The 16,914-nt window shown below is 56.7% G+C and overlaps 7 protein-coding genes across 7 annotated transcripts; 5 read left to right on the top strand and 2 right to left on the bottom strand.

Annotated features, from left to right (window-relative positions):
- Positions 1-433: 433 nt before the first annotated feature.
- Positions 434-1,143, bottom strand: K452DRAFT_311237 (uncharacterized protein; the record flags this gene model as incomplete). Its single annotated transcript, XM_033543403.1, has 3 exons — positions 434-544; positions 607-882; positions 952-1,143. 3 exons carry the CDS (start codon positions 1,141-1,143, stop codon positions 434-436), a joined length of 579 nt encoding a protein of 192 aa, XP_033394476.1.
- Positions 1,144-4,457: 3,314 nt separating this feature from the next.
- On the top strand, positions 4,458-6,210 carry K452DRAFT_233424 (uncharacterized protein; the record flags this gene model as incomplete). The annotated part of the gene is made up of 3 exons (XM_033537303.1): positions 4,458-4,844; positions 4,929-5,748; positions 5,804-6,210. The coding sequence occupies 3 exons, from the start codon at positions 4,458-4,460 to the stop codon at positions 6,208-6,210; spliced, it is 1,614 nt and encodes a 537-aa protein (XP_033394475.1).
- Positions 6,211-7,637: 1,427 nt separating this feature from the next.
- On the bottom strand, positions 7,638-8,546 carry K452DRAFT_320885 (uncharacterized protein; the record flags this gene model as incomplete). Its single annotated transcript, XM_033544355.1, has 3 exons — positions 7,638-7,798; positions 7,849-8,307; positions 8,358-8,546. Coding segments are annotated over 3 exons (807 nt in total), but the record flags the coding sequence as incomplete, so codon positions are not given.
- Positions 8,547-13,095: 4,549 nt separating this feature from the next.
- On the top strand, positions 13,096-14,282 carry K452DRAFT_84052 (uncharacterized protein). Its single transcript, XM_033547213.1, has 2 exons — positions 13,096-13,250; positions 13,320-14,282. The coding sequence occupies exon 2, from the start codon at positions 13,538-13,540 to the stop codon at positions 13,820-13,822; it is 285 nt and encodes a 94-aa protein (XP_033394471.1). The 5' UTR covers positions 13,096-13,250; positions 13,320-13,537; the 3' UTR covers positions 13,823-14,282.
- K452DRAFT_290409 (uncharacterized protein) lies at positions 13,171-13,720 on the top strand. Its single transcript, XM_033540996.1, has one exon. The coding sequence runs from the start codon at positions 13,200-13,202 to the stop codon at positions 13,425-13,427; it is 228 nt and encodes a 75-aa protein (XP_033394473.1). The 5' UTR covers positions 13,171-13,199; the 3' UTR covers positions 13,428-13,720.
- On the top strand, positions 13,828-13,989 carry K452DRAFT_199309 (uncharacterized protein; the record flags this gene model as incomplete). Its single annotated transcript, XM_033536006.1, has 1 exon — positions 13,828-13,989. A coding segment is annotated over one exon (162 nt), but the record flags the coding sequence as incomplete, so codon positions are not given.
- K452DRAFT_328553 (copper radical oxidase) lies at positions 14,048-16,652 on the top strand (the record flags this gene model as incomplete). Its single annotated transcript, XM_033544994.1, has 4 exons — positions 14,048-14,093; positions 14,138-14,670; positions 14,722-16,446; positions 16,635-16,652. 4 exons carry the CDS (start codon positions 14,048-14,050, stop codon positions 16,650-16,652), a joined length of 2,322 nt encoding a protein of 773 aa, XP_033394470.1.
- Between the last annotated feature and the right edge of the window lie 262 nt (positions 16,653-16,914).

The following is a 16,914-nucleotide window of genomic DNA, read 5'->3' as shown; positions in this document are numbered from 1 at the left end:
CCCCCCCCCACACACACACACACACAAGTCTAGTGATTTCCGCAACCAGCACCTCCCGGGCCCCAACATCGAACGTCTGGAGCAGGATAGCGTGAGGGTGGCTTACGAGCCGCGGGCAGCAGGCCAGTGGTTGCTGGGGCGAGGGCACCCGCCAACCTGCTTCCGGCCGCGGCGCGACACCATCATGACGGCACGCAACCGCATACGCGCCGCGCTAGCACAGAACTTTGAACGTCTGAAGCTGTGCATCTTGGATACTTGGCATTAGCGCGGGTTCCGCGCCCATGGGCAGCCGGATGGTGGGATTGGGTGGGGCTTTTTTCTTGGGGGGTTGCGCGGGGGTCTGCGGCAGTGAGTGCGTCTTCCATCACTGCATTGCATTGCATCTGGGATTCTGTGCGGATAGAGCAGGCAGTCTACTCTAGACACAGCTTCATAGGTAGGACCCCTGCTCTAGGTATCCTTTCCTCCATTCTCCTCCTCTCTTTCCCCATCCAGTATCTTCACCAGCTGCAGCTCCCTCACCCGACGAGCTAGCCAGCCACTACGTACCTAGTATCAAAACGAGCACTCCCTAATCGTACTCGAGTACCCTACTCTACATACGTAGTACAGGCGCGGCACGCACGCCGCGGCAAGGACCGTCGCGGCCGCGCCGGCGCCGGCAGAGCCGCAAGCGGGGGCTCCGCGCTCGACGACTATGCCGCGCTGGGCCGGGTGCGCAGCAACGTCGAACGTAGCGGGCTCGTGGCGCCACAGGCGTGCCGGGTTGCCGGGGCTGGCTGGCTGGTGGCCGTGGGCTTTGGGCTTGCAGTGCGCTGGGGGCTGCTGGTGGCTTGGGAATGGAATGTGTTTGTTTGATTGATTGAGCTGGGCTGGGGGCTACTGGGGTGAGGACTGCATTGCGTTGCGTTGGAATGGATTGGGTTGCGTTGGGTTTGGTGTGCTTACTGCTGCCGTGCTTGTATGCTGTGGGCGTGGGGGTGCTGGTTGTGGCGTGGGCGTGGCCCGGCGGGTTGGTAGCGAGGACGCGGTAGGCCGAGGGGAGGTGTATGGATGGGTGGATTGATGGGGTATTTTAGGGTAGGGATTTGGTTTGCTGTGACGCGGAGGGAGGTCCAGAAGGCTGCCGTGTTGGTGCATGGGTTGGTTGATAGGTAGGTGAGCGCATGGAAATGGTAACTGAGTAGTAGAGGGACAGTTGCTCGCTATCTTCACAATGCAGCAGCTTTACTCCTATGACAAGCAGGTGTTGCTGCTTTCTCGTGTCTGAAAACCTCTTATGGTGTGGCTAGTTAATTTGTTCTATTTTACTCCTTGGTCATAAATCCCGCCTGCAGCCGAAAATTTGGCTCAATGCAAGATATATTGCAGGGAAAGAGTGATATATCATGCGTTAGTAATATAAGGGAAACAGTGTGCTCCAGGCCGTGTTTAAGCAGATATTGCCGTACACTAATGCCGGATAAGCGATACCCTGGACCAGAAATTTAGCCTTCATCAGAAATACTTAACCTTACTACGTCCGTTATTCTTCACATGGTGATGGACGACGGAAAACAATATCTCTAAGCATGCAACTAATGCAAGCAAGCCCATTTTTGTGCAGAGTGGCTAATACGCTGGTGACCAAATAAATAGTAATAGTTTACTGGATCATACGCGGTGTCGCTCTTCGAAAGCATAGGCATATCAGTCTGGAATCCTTGATTTTTAAGCCTGCTCATAGTGATGAGCGATACAAAAAGACATATTAGGCGATAAGCTCATTAAAGATATGGTATGGGAAGCAGATATATCTAATCGTGTCATAGAATGGAACTAGAACAATCGAGAAGATACGAGAAGATACGAGAAGATCGAGTACCAAAAACCTTCACTGTATTAGCAAAGATCAACAGAAAGCATTCCAGTCATTAAAAACCCTGTACCAGAAAGCAAGGATGAAGTAACCTTGTTCCAACAGGCCCCACCAACAGCAGCTTATCAAACACCTACAAATTAAGCCTCGACCTATCCAGCAAGGCGTCTAGCTTATTCCAGCTAGCTGCAGACACCCTCCCCCCGGGCCATGCTGTCACCCGTCCTGCAGACGTTTGAAGTTGCGGAACGAGTTGCCGCATCAGGCCGGGCGCAGCGTGGGGGGCGCAGGGCTGTCTACTTAGCTGCATGTAGGGACAGCAGCCAGGGCGGCGAGAACGGCCATGTACTGCGAAGAACATGCAGATGGGCCAGACTATGCGTATGCGTAGACGGTAGACGCAAGTGAGAGGTGGCGTACCGTCTTACTGCATGCTTGGCGCATGCACGGCTCTTGTAAAGGCCTTCTGCTTGATCACATAACGGTTATTCGGTGCTGGGCGCAGCCTGCTGCATGCTCTGTCGCTGTTCGCGCATACGGTCCAGCCGCTGTTGATGGTGGCGTTGGGTGTGCTTGTGAGGCGTGCTTGCTGCCCAACGGGGGCGGCTGAGGTTGTGCGTGTGTTGCTTTTGAGTTCTTGGTGTTGAAGCTTGGTTCAGAAACCTGGTCTAGTGCTTACAATGAGGGGCAGTGAGGGGTATTTCTTTTTGTAGAAAGTTCCCGGTTATTCGTATGTCTTACCTGGGTGTCTCAATGTTGTCATTGATTTGAGACCAGTTAACAACTTATGTTGAATGTCCCTGATAATGTAAGTGGTTTGTTCGGAAATGCTGAATAAATTAGACAGGATATTTGGTAGGTCTTCGATACGAAAAAAAAAAAAAAAAACCCCCCCATCGAGCACTCTAGCTTCACTTGAGCTAGCCAGCTGTACGCAACACCTAAGTCTATAGCAAACGAGAGCCGATCTTCAAGGAACAACAATGCTCTATAGAAGAATATGTAAAGGCAGTTTTAATGTCTTCAAGTTTTTACGTTCCGAGCGACTTGACTTACTTTCATTTTTTCGAAGCAAGCCCACGAAAAGATACGAGGGGCCATGAACCTACTTGTATTTGCCCTCATCATGCAAGCGTAGAAACATTTATGTCTACTGAAGCACTAAACATCGACCAAATAAAAACTTTAGGTCTTCAGGATGAAATCTGGCTTCTCCACGAAAAGGTCATATTACTGCCATGAGACGGGTGTTTTTGACCACACGTGAAGCCATCCATGCAGTTGTGAATTGGCCGTGGTGGGGTTGCTGGTCCTCAGCTCAAAGACACAAAGAAAGTTGAGGGGTCGAGAGACTTCATGTCGACACAGAGAAAGAGAAGACAGGTGAAGCTCGCTCCTTCACCATGGACAGATTAACACGCTGCTCTTTCAACCCTCACCGTAACCGGTCTAAGCGCAGAATCCTAGCAAGAGCACAATTGTTAGGACCCCGCTGTAAATACATAGCTCCTAGAGTGAGTCTTTTGCACTCTTGAGAGAGCGTGAGGGGGCCAGCCTACAACACTACGGCGCGCACGTCACTATCCAGCCCAGGTGGTCCAGCTCGAAGACGCCACGGGCAACACGGCAAAGCTACGCGCGCCTAGCTCCACTGGGTGTGCGGCCCCCACGTCAAGACGATCAAGCATGTCGTCCTACGCGTGTTCCCCGCGGCGTTGATTTCCCGCAATGGCGAGGTAGGAGCTCTTAGCCCCCATCTGGGAGAAGCGGGTGAAGGGAGAGAGCTGGGGGCGGAGAAAGTGGCAAAGGAGTGCAGAGATGTTTATGCGGGGCGTTCGCGTGATGGTGATTTTAAGAGATGATGAATGATGAATGGAATGATGAATGCAAGCGACGCGTCCCGCGCGATCCGGAGTTGTGGCGGTGCTACATACATACGTGGGCCGAGCGGGGCAGAGCAGATCGCAACAGGGCCTGAGAGGGCTGAGCTCCCCGCCGCTGGGCCGTCAGCGCCTGCTTTTGGTGCGCAGCTGTACATAACGCCTTCCTCCCTACCCTTCCTTCTCTCTCCAACTTGCGCTCCTTTTGCCCAATTCCCTCTCTCTCTCATCTCTCCAACTCATACTCACATACATCTCTCTCATAACCATGGGTGTAAGTCCTCGCAGGCAGCAGCAGCTGCTGCCCCTCGTACCCCGCCACAAGCCCACGTCACAGGGCCGCGTCCGAGGCTGACCTGCTCGATAGCTCGCATCCAAGCTCGCCGCTGCTGGGCCGCCTCCCGGCCAGCAGCAACAACCTGGCGGCGCCTACGTGAGTTAACAAAAAAGAGAAGTCGTTGTCGTCGTGCAAGCCGACTGACATAGCTGCCCAGCCTGGCCAAGCCCAGTATCAAGCGTATCCCGGTGCTCCCGGCGGTGCTCCTCCTGTAAGCTTGTCCCTCTGACTTTTTTGCGCTGCGCGTCCCTTCGTCATCACCCGGCATCTCTCTTCCGTGCTCCTGCATCTGCCATTTATTACTTGCGACCACTCTCCCGGACCTCTGACCGGATATTCTCGACACGTCACCGTCACCTCACGCCCGACTGATCGCGACATGTCTGGTTATCAGGCATACTCTGGAGCCCCGTCTTACGGTGCACCCAACCAGCAACCTTACTCGGCTCCTGCACCCTACTCGCCTGCCCCGCAGCAGTCGCCCTACGGTCAGCCACCGCCGTCACCCTACGCCCAGCAGCAGTACGGCGGGCAACAGGCCTACAACAGACCTCCACCACCCCCTCCGGCGTCCACGAGACCCGGTGGTGGCTTCTCGCCTGCTCCATACGGTCAAGGTCCACCGTCGCAACCCGGTTACGGGCAGCAACCACCCAACCCGTATGGACAGCCTCCACCACCGAATCCCTATGGACAGCCCCAGCAGCCGAGTCCCTATGGACAACCCCCGCAACCTTCATACAACCAAGGACCTGGATTCGGATATGTTCGTTGGGCACATTCACATGCACATTTGCGCGGAAATGGATGGGCAATTGCTAACAGGGGGTTTTTTTTTCTGTAGGGACAGCCCCCGCAACAGTATGGCTCTCCGGCTCCAGGACAGGCGCCCTACGGCGCTCCTCCTGGCGGTGCTCCTCCCGGACAGGCCGGCCCCGCTCAGATCCAGGCCTTCAAGCAGACCCTCATAGCTGCCATTCAAGAGAACCACCTCCAGAACTTCTACCCTCCCAACTCTCCTGTTCTGGACCAGATCGCCCAACGCGCTTCCGCCCAGATCCCTCAGCTCTGCCAGCGCTGGCGCGTGCCGCAGGAGATTGGCAACGATGTCGCCAAGCTCGGCCTCTTTGATGTTGTTCTGTACATCGACGACAGCGGCTCCATGGCGTTCGAGGAGAACGGTGAGCGTATCAAGGATCTGCAGATCATCCTCGAGCGCGTCGCCTTTGCGGCCACTCTCTTCGATGACGACGGCATTTCCGTCCGTTTCATGAACTCGCTGCCTCCTCCGCAGGTCACGGAGCACATCAAGAACGACCAACAGATTCAGATGCTCATGAGCCAGATCCAATTCAAGGGTCTTACTCCCATGGGCACGCACCTTAAGGAGCGTGTCTTGGACGAGATTCTCCGCAACGCGCGCGGTGGTCAGCTCCGCAAGCCTGTTCTCGTCATCACCATCACCGACGGTCAGCCCGCCGGTGAGCCCCAGAATGCCGTCTTTGAGGCCATTAAGACCACCACGTCCGAGTTGGCCCGCATCCCTCAGGTTGGCCCTGGTGCCGTCCAGTTCCAGTTCGCGCAAGTCGGCAACGACGAGAAGGCGCGTGAGTTCTTGTCCAAGCTTGACCAGGACCCGCAGGTCGGCAACTTGGTCGACTGCACTTCCAGTAAGTCTTGACGTGGTCTCCGCAGCTGAAATCAAACCGTGCTAAACATTCGCAGACTACGAGAACGAGTCCGCCGAAATGGCTCGCGCCAACCCGCCTGTGGACCTGACTCCCGATCTCTGGCTCGTCAAGCTCCTGCTCGGTGCCATTGATTCGTCCTACGACCGCAAGGACGAAAAGGCCGGTGCAGGTGGCCCGCCTGGTGGACCGGGCGGCTATGGCGCTCCTCCTCCGGGTCAGTACGGCGCACCCCCGGGCGGATTCGGTGGCCCTCCTCCCGGCCAGTACGGCGCGCCTCAGGGCGGTTTTGGCGGTCCGCCTCCGGGCCAGTTCGGCGGCCCCCCGCCCGGCCAGTACGGTGCTCCGCAGGGTGGACCTCCGGGTTACGGCAGGCCGCCGCAGCAGGGAGGCTACCCGCCCCAGGGAGGTCCCCCTCAGGGCGGCGGATACGGCCGCTACTAGTGTGGTAGCGTGATGACGGGCACTCGAACAGAGTCGCTCGGTGCGCAGAGGAATGCTCGGAGATTGTTATACCTTGTCGGGGGCTTTGGTGGTCTCGGCTGTGCGGCGGCTTGGTCATGACGTATGATTCCTATCACTGCATGACAGTTTAGAAATGAAAAAAAGATTCAGAGAAGTGGTGTTTTGATGTGATGGTATTAGTACTATTCAACCTTGGTGACTGTCTACTCATTATCCGGGTTACTGCGTGCTATCTGGACATTCAACTTGATTTAACAGAGCGCAGTACACGTGCAAGAGAAAACACTGGTTTGGACTGGGACATCCGCATCTCGTGGAAGCATGCATGTCTCCAAAGCAACCGACAGTGCCTACGCATTCTGCGTAATGCGGGATCATGGCCCATGAAATGAATCCCACCTACTGCATGCGCTAATTGCTCAAGCAGCACAACATATGTTATAACATACCAAAAAACATAGGTAGCGAGCAAAGGAGAAAGAAAGAAGGCAGCAAGCAGGAAAACGTCCAACGAGAGGCCCACCACCCACAGGGGGGAGAAACGAGTAAGCTAAAAAGAGGAATGCGAGGAAAAGTGAGGGAGGTAGCGAATAGGTAGGTAGAGGCGGCTAGGACGGGCTGAGCGCAGACTGTGATGGCGTTGGTCAAGCTAAACTTGGCAATCATCCCGCGGCCACGGCCGCGCACCTAGAACGTGTATGTGCGTACGTGTGCATGTACATGCTGACGACGACTCGCTGGGAGGGAGGGAGGGTCGAACTAGAACTAACTTGGCTGGTCGGGTCGAGGGAGGCGGAGCACCAGCCTACGAGGTGATGACGATGGCGATGGCGTGGGAGGTACGTGCAGACTGCAGGTGGAGGCGGGGACGGTGGTGGTGGTGGTGGTAGTGGTCTTGCTCGACGCGCAGCGACAAGTCCAGTCATCCATCCAGGCGTCTATCTCTTTGCTGGCTTGCCCTTCCTGGTCAGGCCTTCCTTGTAGACGGGCGTCTGGATAGTCGAGCTACTGTCTGTGTCTATTTGAGGAGGAACAGCCTACCAGAATGGTACGTATGTGCTGTTCTGCTGCAAGTTTGAGAGCGGTACGAGGAGCTGGGGGAGAGCTAGTGGTGGCGATTGCGAAGAACAGGGAGAACGAGGCAAACAATGGGACGGTTGCGTGCTTAATTGAATATCAACATTCTTGTTCCAGACAAACAGATAGACAGGTACCCAACTTACCAGTGCGAACCTCAGATACTTCCCATCGTGTCGGACTTCAGTCAAGAGCTGCCACAGGTTAATATGCATATCTGTACCCGGAGCACTGTTGGCTTACTTTCGCCACGCACGCCATCTCAACAACAACGACGAGGACCATCGCGAGGCTAATAAAAGAAGGAACGGCCGCTTTGGAACCTCATAGCCATCTTTTTCCAGATCGAACAGCTTGTCACCCTAATCCTCCTTCTCAACAGCCGGGAAACACGACTTGCGGCCTGTTCGGGATCAGGGGAAGTGCTACTCGACAACAGCGCGCCACGACACGGCGTCAACGTCGGACCTGGCGCCGGAGAGCCCCAGACCTGTCTGAGAATCAGCGTTCTGCAGGGTCGAGTTCCGCGGCAGGACTTGCCTTTGCGAACAGCCTGGCCTCGACGTAGGCGGCGTGCGCGATGATGCCCGCCACCGTGTCGCCCCAGATAATGACGATCCGCTCCGCGCGGCAGAGGCAGATGCACATGTCTATCCGGATGTAGGATGTCCCGGACGCGATATCGGCTGCTGAGGTGACGACGGGCAGCACAAAGGCCCCGTGGGGGTCCAGGGGAAGCTCCGTCTGCAGCGGCGAGGTATGCGAGAGCACGTGCCCGACAAACTGCGAGGACATTGTGAACGCGACAGTGGCGCCGAGCGTCTCCACGGCCTTGTAGACGCCCTTGTTGAGCGTCATGGGCTCGGCGGTGTAGACGCCGTCGGGCCGCTTGATCATGACGCCGAGGTGGTCGGTGTCGCCGTCTACGATGCCGTGGTCGTCTTCGGGCGGCTCCGTCCAGTTTTGCTGAAGGCATCTCTTGTAGAGATACTTGACTGCCTGTGCGGAGTTGTTAGCCGTGCTCGAGGTGTATAGCAGAGCCTACGCACGAGAGTATGGAGATCTGTAGCGCTGGAGCGGTCGGAGGTGATACTGGAAACTTCTGTGTTCTGCCTTTCGTTGACTGTAAGATGCGGCCTGCCAGAAAATCTCACAGAGGATGGAGTGACTGCTGCAGGGGGAAGTGTGAGTACATCCAAAGGTTTTCTGTCAAGGTCTAGAGACTTTAAGGCAGCCATCGCGGCAAACACTAGAAGGTGACCGCCAGTAGACTTGGCTGTATACCTTCTGAAAATATCAGAAGGAGATGAATCAAGTAGAGACTCGACAGCTGGGAAGATTTTTAGCAGAAGAGTGTTCAACAAGCAGGCAAGCTTGTGGGGCAGTTCACCGAATATGTCGACAGCATATAAATTTCGAGTTGCTGTCCTTGGCAGGTCCCTTGTGGCAAACGCCTAGTTTGGAGCCAGATGTACATGCGGCTGAGACAGTCACCTTCCCTGGAAGGCGATGTATTCTAGGCCTCACAATCCATCGTTATCGAGTTCCTCTGACTCCAAGTACCCGCAAGCACCTTCTGTGTAATGTGTTAGTTTGTAGACTTCATGATATAGAGCCGTTCAGGCCTCGTCATAGGTCATTTCAGAATAGCATTCGACATAGCCTAGGGTATGCCGTCAGTAACGAAGCCCGCGGTCATGATATCAAAGTGTCAGGTGCCGAAAGAGAGTCGAGTAGTCAAAACCGGGAGGCGTTATTGGTGTCATGCAGCCTCCCGCTCAACCAAGAGCCTAGTTTGTATTGACCATAGTGGCTCAACACATGAGGCTGGGAAATGCAAAGTTACTGAGTAGAGTTAGTTCAAGGATAAGAAGCGGATTAAAGCGGATATGAGCATAAGTGCCAACGAAAGCTGCCACGTCAATGGCATATCCCGTCACATTCTGTGGCTGAAAACCCCAGACCTCTCATGCCCAATCCGTCTGTTCACATCCACAAACAGAAACAACATGAAGATCGTCAGGCACCTTGCTGTTAATGGCTGTCGGGGCTAAGATGGAAGAAAGAAGAAATATCGTGTCTCGTTGAGTACAAGAGTAGGCTTCTCTACAATCACCCAATACCTACCGGTGTGGATCGCAATACTGTAGGAGATCATTGAGATGAAGCCTGAGATGAATAGAACTTGAACGATGCGGAGATTTTTCCGCTGCCGCTCGCTTCTGCACAAACAAGAGAGAGCGGTAGGGACGGGCGCGTCTATCGAGCAGCTCCCCCTGCAGGCCCGCGCTCTTCAGGTATAGCCCTGTCAAGAACAAGAGGCGACCGGGCGATTGGAAGAGTAGTGCCGTATCGACGGAGGATGTGGAGAGATGATGTCTCAAGCTGGTCAAGTGTGGGGAAGAGCTAGTCCATCCGGGAGAACAACGGCTTGCTTTTTCTCCGCACCCCAGGACCCCGACATCAACCTCACACACCTGCTAAACCCAAAACAACCCCAATTATTAGCGAGATGTGTATGACGACAGGCCCAGGCCAATTTTCATATAAATACCGATTGGAGTTCCCGTCGGGTGGCTGGTTTCAACGCACTGGCTCCCACCAGACCACGCCGCCTCGAATTTCAGGATTTCCATGACCAAGGAAGGGCCTGCTTGCTGCTTGAGGCCAGGTACCGCGCGATTTGCGGGCAGACGCTGCTACGTCATGTTGCTGTGCGCGTGGCTGCAGGACCTAAGCACGGCTGAGAAGCAGCTCGCGCGGCGTCGTGTGGCTTCGGCGCCCAAACAAAATGACAAAGAATAGGCCAATGGCCCGTCTCACACTGACGCCCTGAGGCAGATTGGCGGAATGGTACGACGCCCCAGACGGCTCCACAACCGAGGAGGCTGACAAGGCGCGCGCAACTTTATTGCTACTCAATGCTGTCGGTTTTACATCTCTCCCTGGTTCGGAAATGCATCAAGCTGTGGCTTTCATTTTCTTCAGAGCAGTAACCTTGATTAGGTCTGGAATTTGGGGTTTGCATGGTCAAGCAAAGCAGAATGCCGTGGTGGTGGCTCTAACTATCCAAGCACTACACCTCTGGTGAATTCTTCCTCACTCAGACCATTTACCTACTATTGGTTTTGCTGATGTGTTTGACCGCATCACTGAAACCATCAACCTGGTCCTGCATGGTTGGAAGGCCGAGCCCGGGGTCATACCTGATCTTGCCAAAGGTTTTACCCTTCTATGATCTGGATAGGGATGTTGTTTGCTCCTTTCATTCAGTTTCCTCGGTACTCTTAAATTGGCTTTGATCCCATCCAGAACACCTTCGCTCACCATAATCAGTCTTTGCCATGGTCAAAGATACGTCTTGGTTATCGAAGCTTGCTGGAGGCCGCAAGGCCGGAGATGGAGGAAATCCCACAGTTCCGGCGCCCAACCCGAGCTCCGGCACTGCTGTGGACGCAACAAGCAGCCCAGTGGGACTTGCGGAAAACCTTAGCCCTGTATCAAGCCTTTGAGGAGCTAGAAAAACCAGCCCTCGTCCACCGACCGCCTATTCAGGCTACCAAGTACCGCCCTCCCTTAGGTCATCGAGTCTAGTACAAAACGTTACTCCTAATGCATAACAACCGACTTGGAGGTACAGGCTCCCCGACAGCGGAGGTTCAAAAGTTCACGGCTTAGGCCGGACATTAGTGAACAACAGCGAGGCAAGCAGCCAAGCACAAGTGCCACATCGGCAAGGCTGACGCTCCACAGTACCGTCTCCTATCCTTAGACACCTTCAACGGCATCGACAAAAGCACATGGGACTACGATCTAGATCCAGCGCGGCGGCAACGGCACAGGTTCCTTCGATGGAACGGACAACCAACGACCGGGAGGACGTGTTCGCCGACAACTAGGGCCTCCACATCGTGCAGGGTCAAGGTCGAGGCCAAAATCCCCAAGGGCTAGTGCCTGTAGCCCGCCATCTGGGTCACCGGCGGCACCAGCGGCTTCTTCCCTGACGGCAAGGACGTGCGCGAGACCTAGATTGCGTCGTGGCGGATGGCACGGCGAGGAGGATGACGGTCAAGAGGGCCAGGGTGTGGAAGGGGGGTGCTTGACTGCAGTGGCTCATTGAATTCGGGATACGGTGGTTCGACGTACGGACTAGGCTACCATCGCGAGTACTGCTAGCGGCTATCTCTCCCTCTGTGCGAGACTTCGTACAGTGTGCAGTGTGCACCTCTGCGATAAACGAGGCGTACTCCGCGATAGCACTGCCTAGCCCTGCCCCTCTCGTATAGTACCAGTACCTACCAACCCGGCAGCCACCGGCACACGCTGTTTCTTCTTCTTCTTCTTCTTCTTCTGGGCAAGCGGACGTCTCAGCCAGCCTCCCAACAAATCGTCGTCGCTATCTCCTTATCCGTCAGTCGTAAGCGCACCGAGCACGTATGTACGTAGCATAGGTACCTACCCCTGCCACCTAATATTATGTAGCCCATCTGCGAACAGGCACGCCACAGAGCGAGCGCATCCCGGACCGCGGTCCCATGACCTAGACATGTACCTCGCTGCAGAACACGCCCGGCAGTGCCGCCGCCCCTGCCTGCCAGAGACAGAGACAAAGACGCGCATTGAGCCACACAAGCAGCGAGCGACTGAGTGACTGACTGATCGCTGACCACCACCAGCGGCTTGTGGCGCGAACACGAGGGACGAACGGGTCGACGCGGGCCGCGGCTTGGGCGTGCGGGTCCTGATAGGGGATCCCGAGAGGGTGTGGCAGTCGGAGGCGGAGACGAGGCGAGGCGAGTGTCTCTCTCGCTTCTGCCTGCTGCAGCCCTGCCTCCTCCCCTCCTCCCCTGTTCTCCCCGTGTCTCTTCTCACTCACTCACTCACTCACAAGCAAGCACATGCCCCTCAAGCCACGCGCTAGGCACTGGGTAGAGCGGGACGGTGCCTGGCCCTGGCACTGCTGACACGGCATACATACATGCACATACGGATACATGCATGCATATATGCATATGGCGCGGCGCTGCAGCCTTGCTCTGATTTGCAGACGCCGCGCGCGCAGATAGGCTCGACTATCGAATTTCCGCTTCGAGGGACGCGGTGCCTGAGCCTTGACTGCCATGCCTGCCTGCCTACTATCTTACCCACCACCTATCTACCGCTCACCACCTCCGCACGCTTACCTCGCGTCGTCTCTCTCTACCACTTAGCCAGCCAGCCAGTCCGTCTGACACACGCCGCACCGCGCCGCGCCGTGCCGTGCCGCTTCCTGCTCCTTCTCCGCCGCCACCACAGGCACAAGCAGGCACAGACACACACCGTAGCGTTTTGCCGCACGCGAAGAGAGGTGCCACCTATGTCGCGTGCAAAGCGCGAGCGCTTTCATATCCGCGGCGATGCAGTCAGCAATTAAGTGGCTTCTGTCGCTTGCTTCGCGTGTCAGCCCACTTACTACTCACTGCGTACATTCCTACGCGGTGTGGTGTGGTGTTGATGTCGAGCTGGTGGTGTGGGGAGAGTAGAGCAGAGCAGGCAGGGAGAGCCCGTATCGTATCGTATCGGAGACGGCCGCAGATCAAGCTGCACACTTCCTCACGTCTCGATGGCGCGCTCGCCCGCATACGGCCTACGGCCTGTTCTGGCTAGCTGGGATATACTGCCGTGTCCTCCGCCGCGCCGTTCTTGTCAGACGCTCCAGAGGCGGCGGTGGTGACGGCAAAGGCTTTATACACTGGCTGTGTGCCGTCGTTGCTGTGCTTGTTTTTCCTGCAGACTAAACGCTCCGGCTCCTCTTATTCGAACGGCTTTTGTGGCTGTGGGCTTTTGAACGCTCTGGTTTGCTGCTATCTGCTTCTTGCTTGTGCGATATGGTCTTGTGCGTTGAGGCAGGGATGGGCAGAGTCGTGGACTCTTGCTTGCGCTTGGTTGTGCTCGCTTTGGTTGTGAGTTGTCTATTTATTTATTTCTTGTGGGTTGCGGATTCGCTGACTTTGTGCTGTTGCTACCTGCAGGTTATGACTGTGCTTGCGGCTGGTATGTCGTTTTTGTCTACATGGACTATAGCTACACCTCTTCACTTCAATCTGGGGATTGGCATTGTTGCCGTCCTTGATTTCTAGGATGGTGTATTTTTCTCTTACTCGTTTCTGAAAACTTACTCCCAGAAGCAACCTTTTCTCTACACGATTTTCTTCCTCCCCACGGAGACTCGAATTAACCTCCTCTGCTCATGCTAAACCAAGAGCATTATTTTTCTTCGTCACTGTTACAATTGATTACCATATCTGCTCTACAACCTGCAAAAACAATCCTCATATTCACTACCTCCTACGGGTTCATATTTCTTTGTTACTTCTATTTCAATCTCTACATTTTCCTAGTTCATTGTCCTGATCCACACCAACCACAGAGCCATCCGATGTCCAGCAAACTACTACCCCAACCTCGTCAACTGCAAAGGCATCTGTTGCCGCCGCAACTTCAGCTTCGTCGACTCAAGCCGTCTCTACTGTAGTACCATCATGCCCCGCCTCAGATGGTGTCGTTTACCAAATAAACACTGGCTCTACATTCCTCATTGAATGTGGAATAGATCACTACGGTGGTGACTTGGAACTCAGCTACCCTGGAAGCTTCGGCGCTTGTATCGCAGCATGCGATAACAACCCTCAATGCGTTGATGTTGCCTACACCGACGGACCTTGCTATCTGAAATCTGCCCTTGGAGGCGAGAACACCAATGCTGCCGTATGGGGAGCCAAGCTTATTGCTAGGGGCACTCCAGTGTCTTCATCATCCGTAGCGTCAGGTTCAAGCTCTATCGGCTCAGTGACAAGCTCCATCGCTACAAGTAGCACCAGCCCAGTCGCGGCAATCCCTACAGGCTGGACCTACCAAGGATGCTACATTGACAACGCCAACGGGCGCATCATGATGTACGCGCAGCCCGACGACAGCAAAAACACAGCAGAGACATGCATCGCAACGTGCATCGGGCTCGGCTACACCGTCGCAGGGACGCAGTACGGCGTCAACTGCTTCTGCGACAACTACATGCGCAACGGGGCCGCGCTCACGGCCGACGACGACTGCAACATGGCCTGTCCCGGCAACACGGCCGAGAAGTGCGGTGCCGGGAACAGGATGAGCGTCTATTCCAACTCCCCGCTCAAGATCTACGAGCCGCCTGCTGCGCAGAACGCGAGCTTGCCCGGCTCGTGGGAGTACGTGGGCTGTCTGCAGGAGCCGACGGACGCCAAGGTCTTTCCTTACAAGCTCGTCTTGCGGGACAATAATACTGCGGAAAACTGTTTGAGCCAGTGCTCGGCTTACGGCTTTCCTGCCGGTGGCATGGAATATGGTGTAAGTAGTGGGTTCCACAGAACCAGCTCAGTATACTGAGAGATACCACAGGAAGAGTGCTACTGCGGCGACCCGTCCGATGTCGATGCAGCCGGTACCCAGCTCCAGCCAGAGACCAGCTGCAACATGGCCTGCTCGGGAAACGCCACGTACATATGCGGCGGCGGCAACCTCCTCTCCTACTACAAATGGAGCGGGGACCCGCTCTTCGTATGGGAGTACCCACAAGGTACGGCAGCAGGCGAATACCAGTTCCTGCTGGGAGGCGTCGTAGTGCCGCTGATCACGACGCCCGCGCGCAACGGCAAAGTAACGTTCGTGGAGAAATGGGGCACAGGGCCGGCAAACTCGACGGGGGCGTACGAGCTCGATCCCAGCTTGGCCGATGACTTCGCCGCCGCCTGGCGCGAGATGCACGTCAAGACGGACGTCTTTTGCTCGGCGGGCCTGACGCTGCCCGACAGAGCGGCGCGCCAGATCAACGTGGGCGGCTGGGCCAACGAAGCTACGTACGGCGTGCGCATCTACTGGCCTGACGGCAGCCCCGGCGTCCCGGGCAAGAACGACTGGCAGGAGAACGTCGACGAGCTTTCCCTCCAGATCGGCCGTTGGTACCCGTCAGCCATGATGCTCGCGAACGGGAGCATTCTCGTTGTCGGCGGCGAGGTCGGCTCCAACGGCGCCCCAGTCCCAAACATGGAAGTCCTGCCCAAGCCCGCAGGCGGCTACCTCGTGCAAGCCGACTTCCTAGGCGTCGACCTCTACCGCACGTACCCCTTCCTGTGCGTGCTCCCCAGCGGCGCCGTCTTCATCGCCTGCTACAACGAAGCCCGCCTGCTGGACGAAGCGACGCTGACCGAGACGGCGCGGCTGCCCAACATGCCGGGCGCAGTCAACGACGCGGCAGGCGGGCGCTCCTACCCCTTCGAAGGCACGGCGGTGCTGCTGCCCCAGCACGCCCCCTACACCGACCCCGTCACCGTCCTCATCTGCGGCGGCTCGACGCCCGGCCCCGAAGTCGCCCTCGACAACTGCGTCAGCCTGGCGCCGGACGCGCCCGCCCCGCACGGCTGGTCCATCGAGCGCATGCCCTCACCGCGCGTCGTCGTCTGCATGACCGCCCTGCCCGACGGCACGTACCTGATCCTCAACGGCGCGAAGCAGGGCGTCGCCGGCTTCGGAACCGCCAGCGACCCCAACCTCAGCGCCGTGCTGTACGACCCCGCCAAGCCAGTCGGCCGCCGCATGGCGCTCATGGCCAACACGTCCGTCGCCCGCATGTACCACAGCGAGGCGGTGCTGCTGGACGACGGGCGCGTCCTCGTCTCCGGCTCCGACCCCCAGGACCCCCGCTACCCCGAGGAGTACCGCGTCGAGGTGTTCGCGCCGCCGTACCTGCTGTCCGGCGCGGCGCGGCCCGCCTTCTCGCTCAGCACCGACGACTGGGCCTACGGGCAAAGCGTGACCTTCACGCTCGCGACCCCGCCCACGAGCGGCAGCAGCGTGCGCGTGTCGCTGCTCGGCGCCACCAGCTCCACGCACGGCAACAGCATGGGGCAGCGCACGATATTTCCCGCGGTTACGTGCGCGGGGACCGCGTGCACGCTCACGGCGCCGCCGAGCCGCTACGTCTGCCCGCCGGCGTGGTTCCAGATGTTTGTGCTGGATGGGCCGACGCCGTCGCATGCGCGGTGGGTGCGCATTGGTGGCGACCCGGCTGCGCTGGGGAATTGGCCGGATTTTGCGGATTTTGATGTCCCGGGGCTGGGGAAGCCGGTGCCGTTGGTGGGGGCTGAGAGAGCGGGTGTGGCGGGGAATGGGACGCTGGGGAGGCGGTTTGCCGCGTAGGTGGTTGATGGGTGGGTGCGGGGGGAGTGGATGGTGTTGGCAATGTATGTGTTTGCTCGCCCGTTAGTCTGGTAGTCTGTTTAACAATATACCGCGTACATACGACTGATATGCAGCACACAAGGCCGGCTTGACAAGCACAGCCGTGTCAGTATGGTTTCCTGAAAGCGTTAGTCGGCTCAGGTCAGTCGTCATTAGGTAGTTGGTCAGTAGTGTCTGCGGAGCCAAACTCGACCAAACTGGTACTGTACGGGACAACCATACACTAAACGGAGGAAAAACAAACATAGGCACAAAGGCACACCAGCAGAGCGCAGCCAGACTTCTATTGATGAGAATACCAGCGGCCGCTGCAGGCGCGAATGCTTGAATGTCTCTTGAGGCTGCTTTTTTTTT

The sequence above is a fragment of the Aplosporella prunicola genome (assembly GCF_010093885.1).
Source record: "Aplosporella prunicola CBS 121167 unplaced genomic scaffold K452scaffold_22, whole genome shotgun sequence".
In the NCBI taxonomy this organism is placed as follows: Eukaryota; Fungi; Ascomycota; class Dothideomycetes; order Botryosphaeriales; family Aplosporellaceae; genus Aplosporella; species Aplosporella prunicola.
This window is presented reverse-complemented; position numbering and strand designations above follow the sequence as displayed.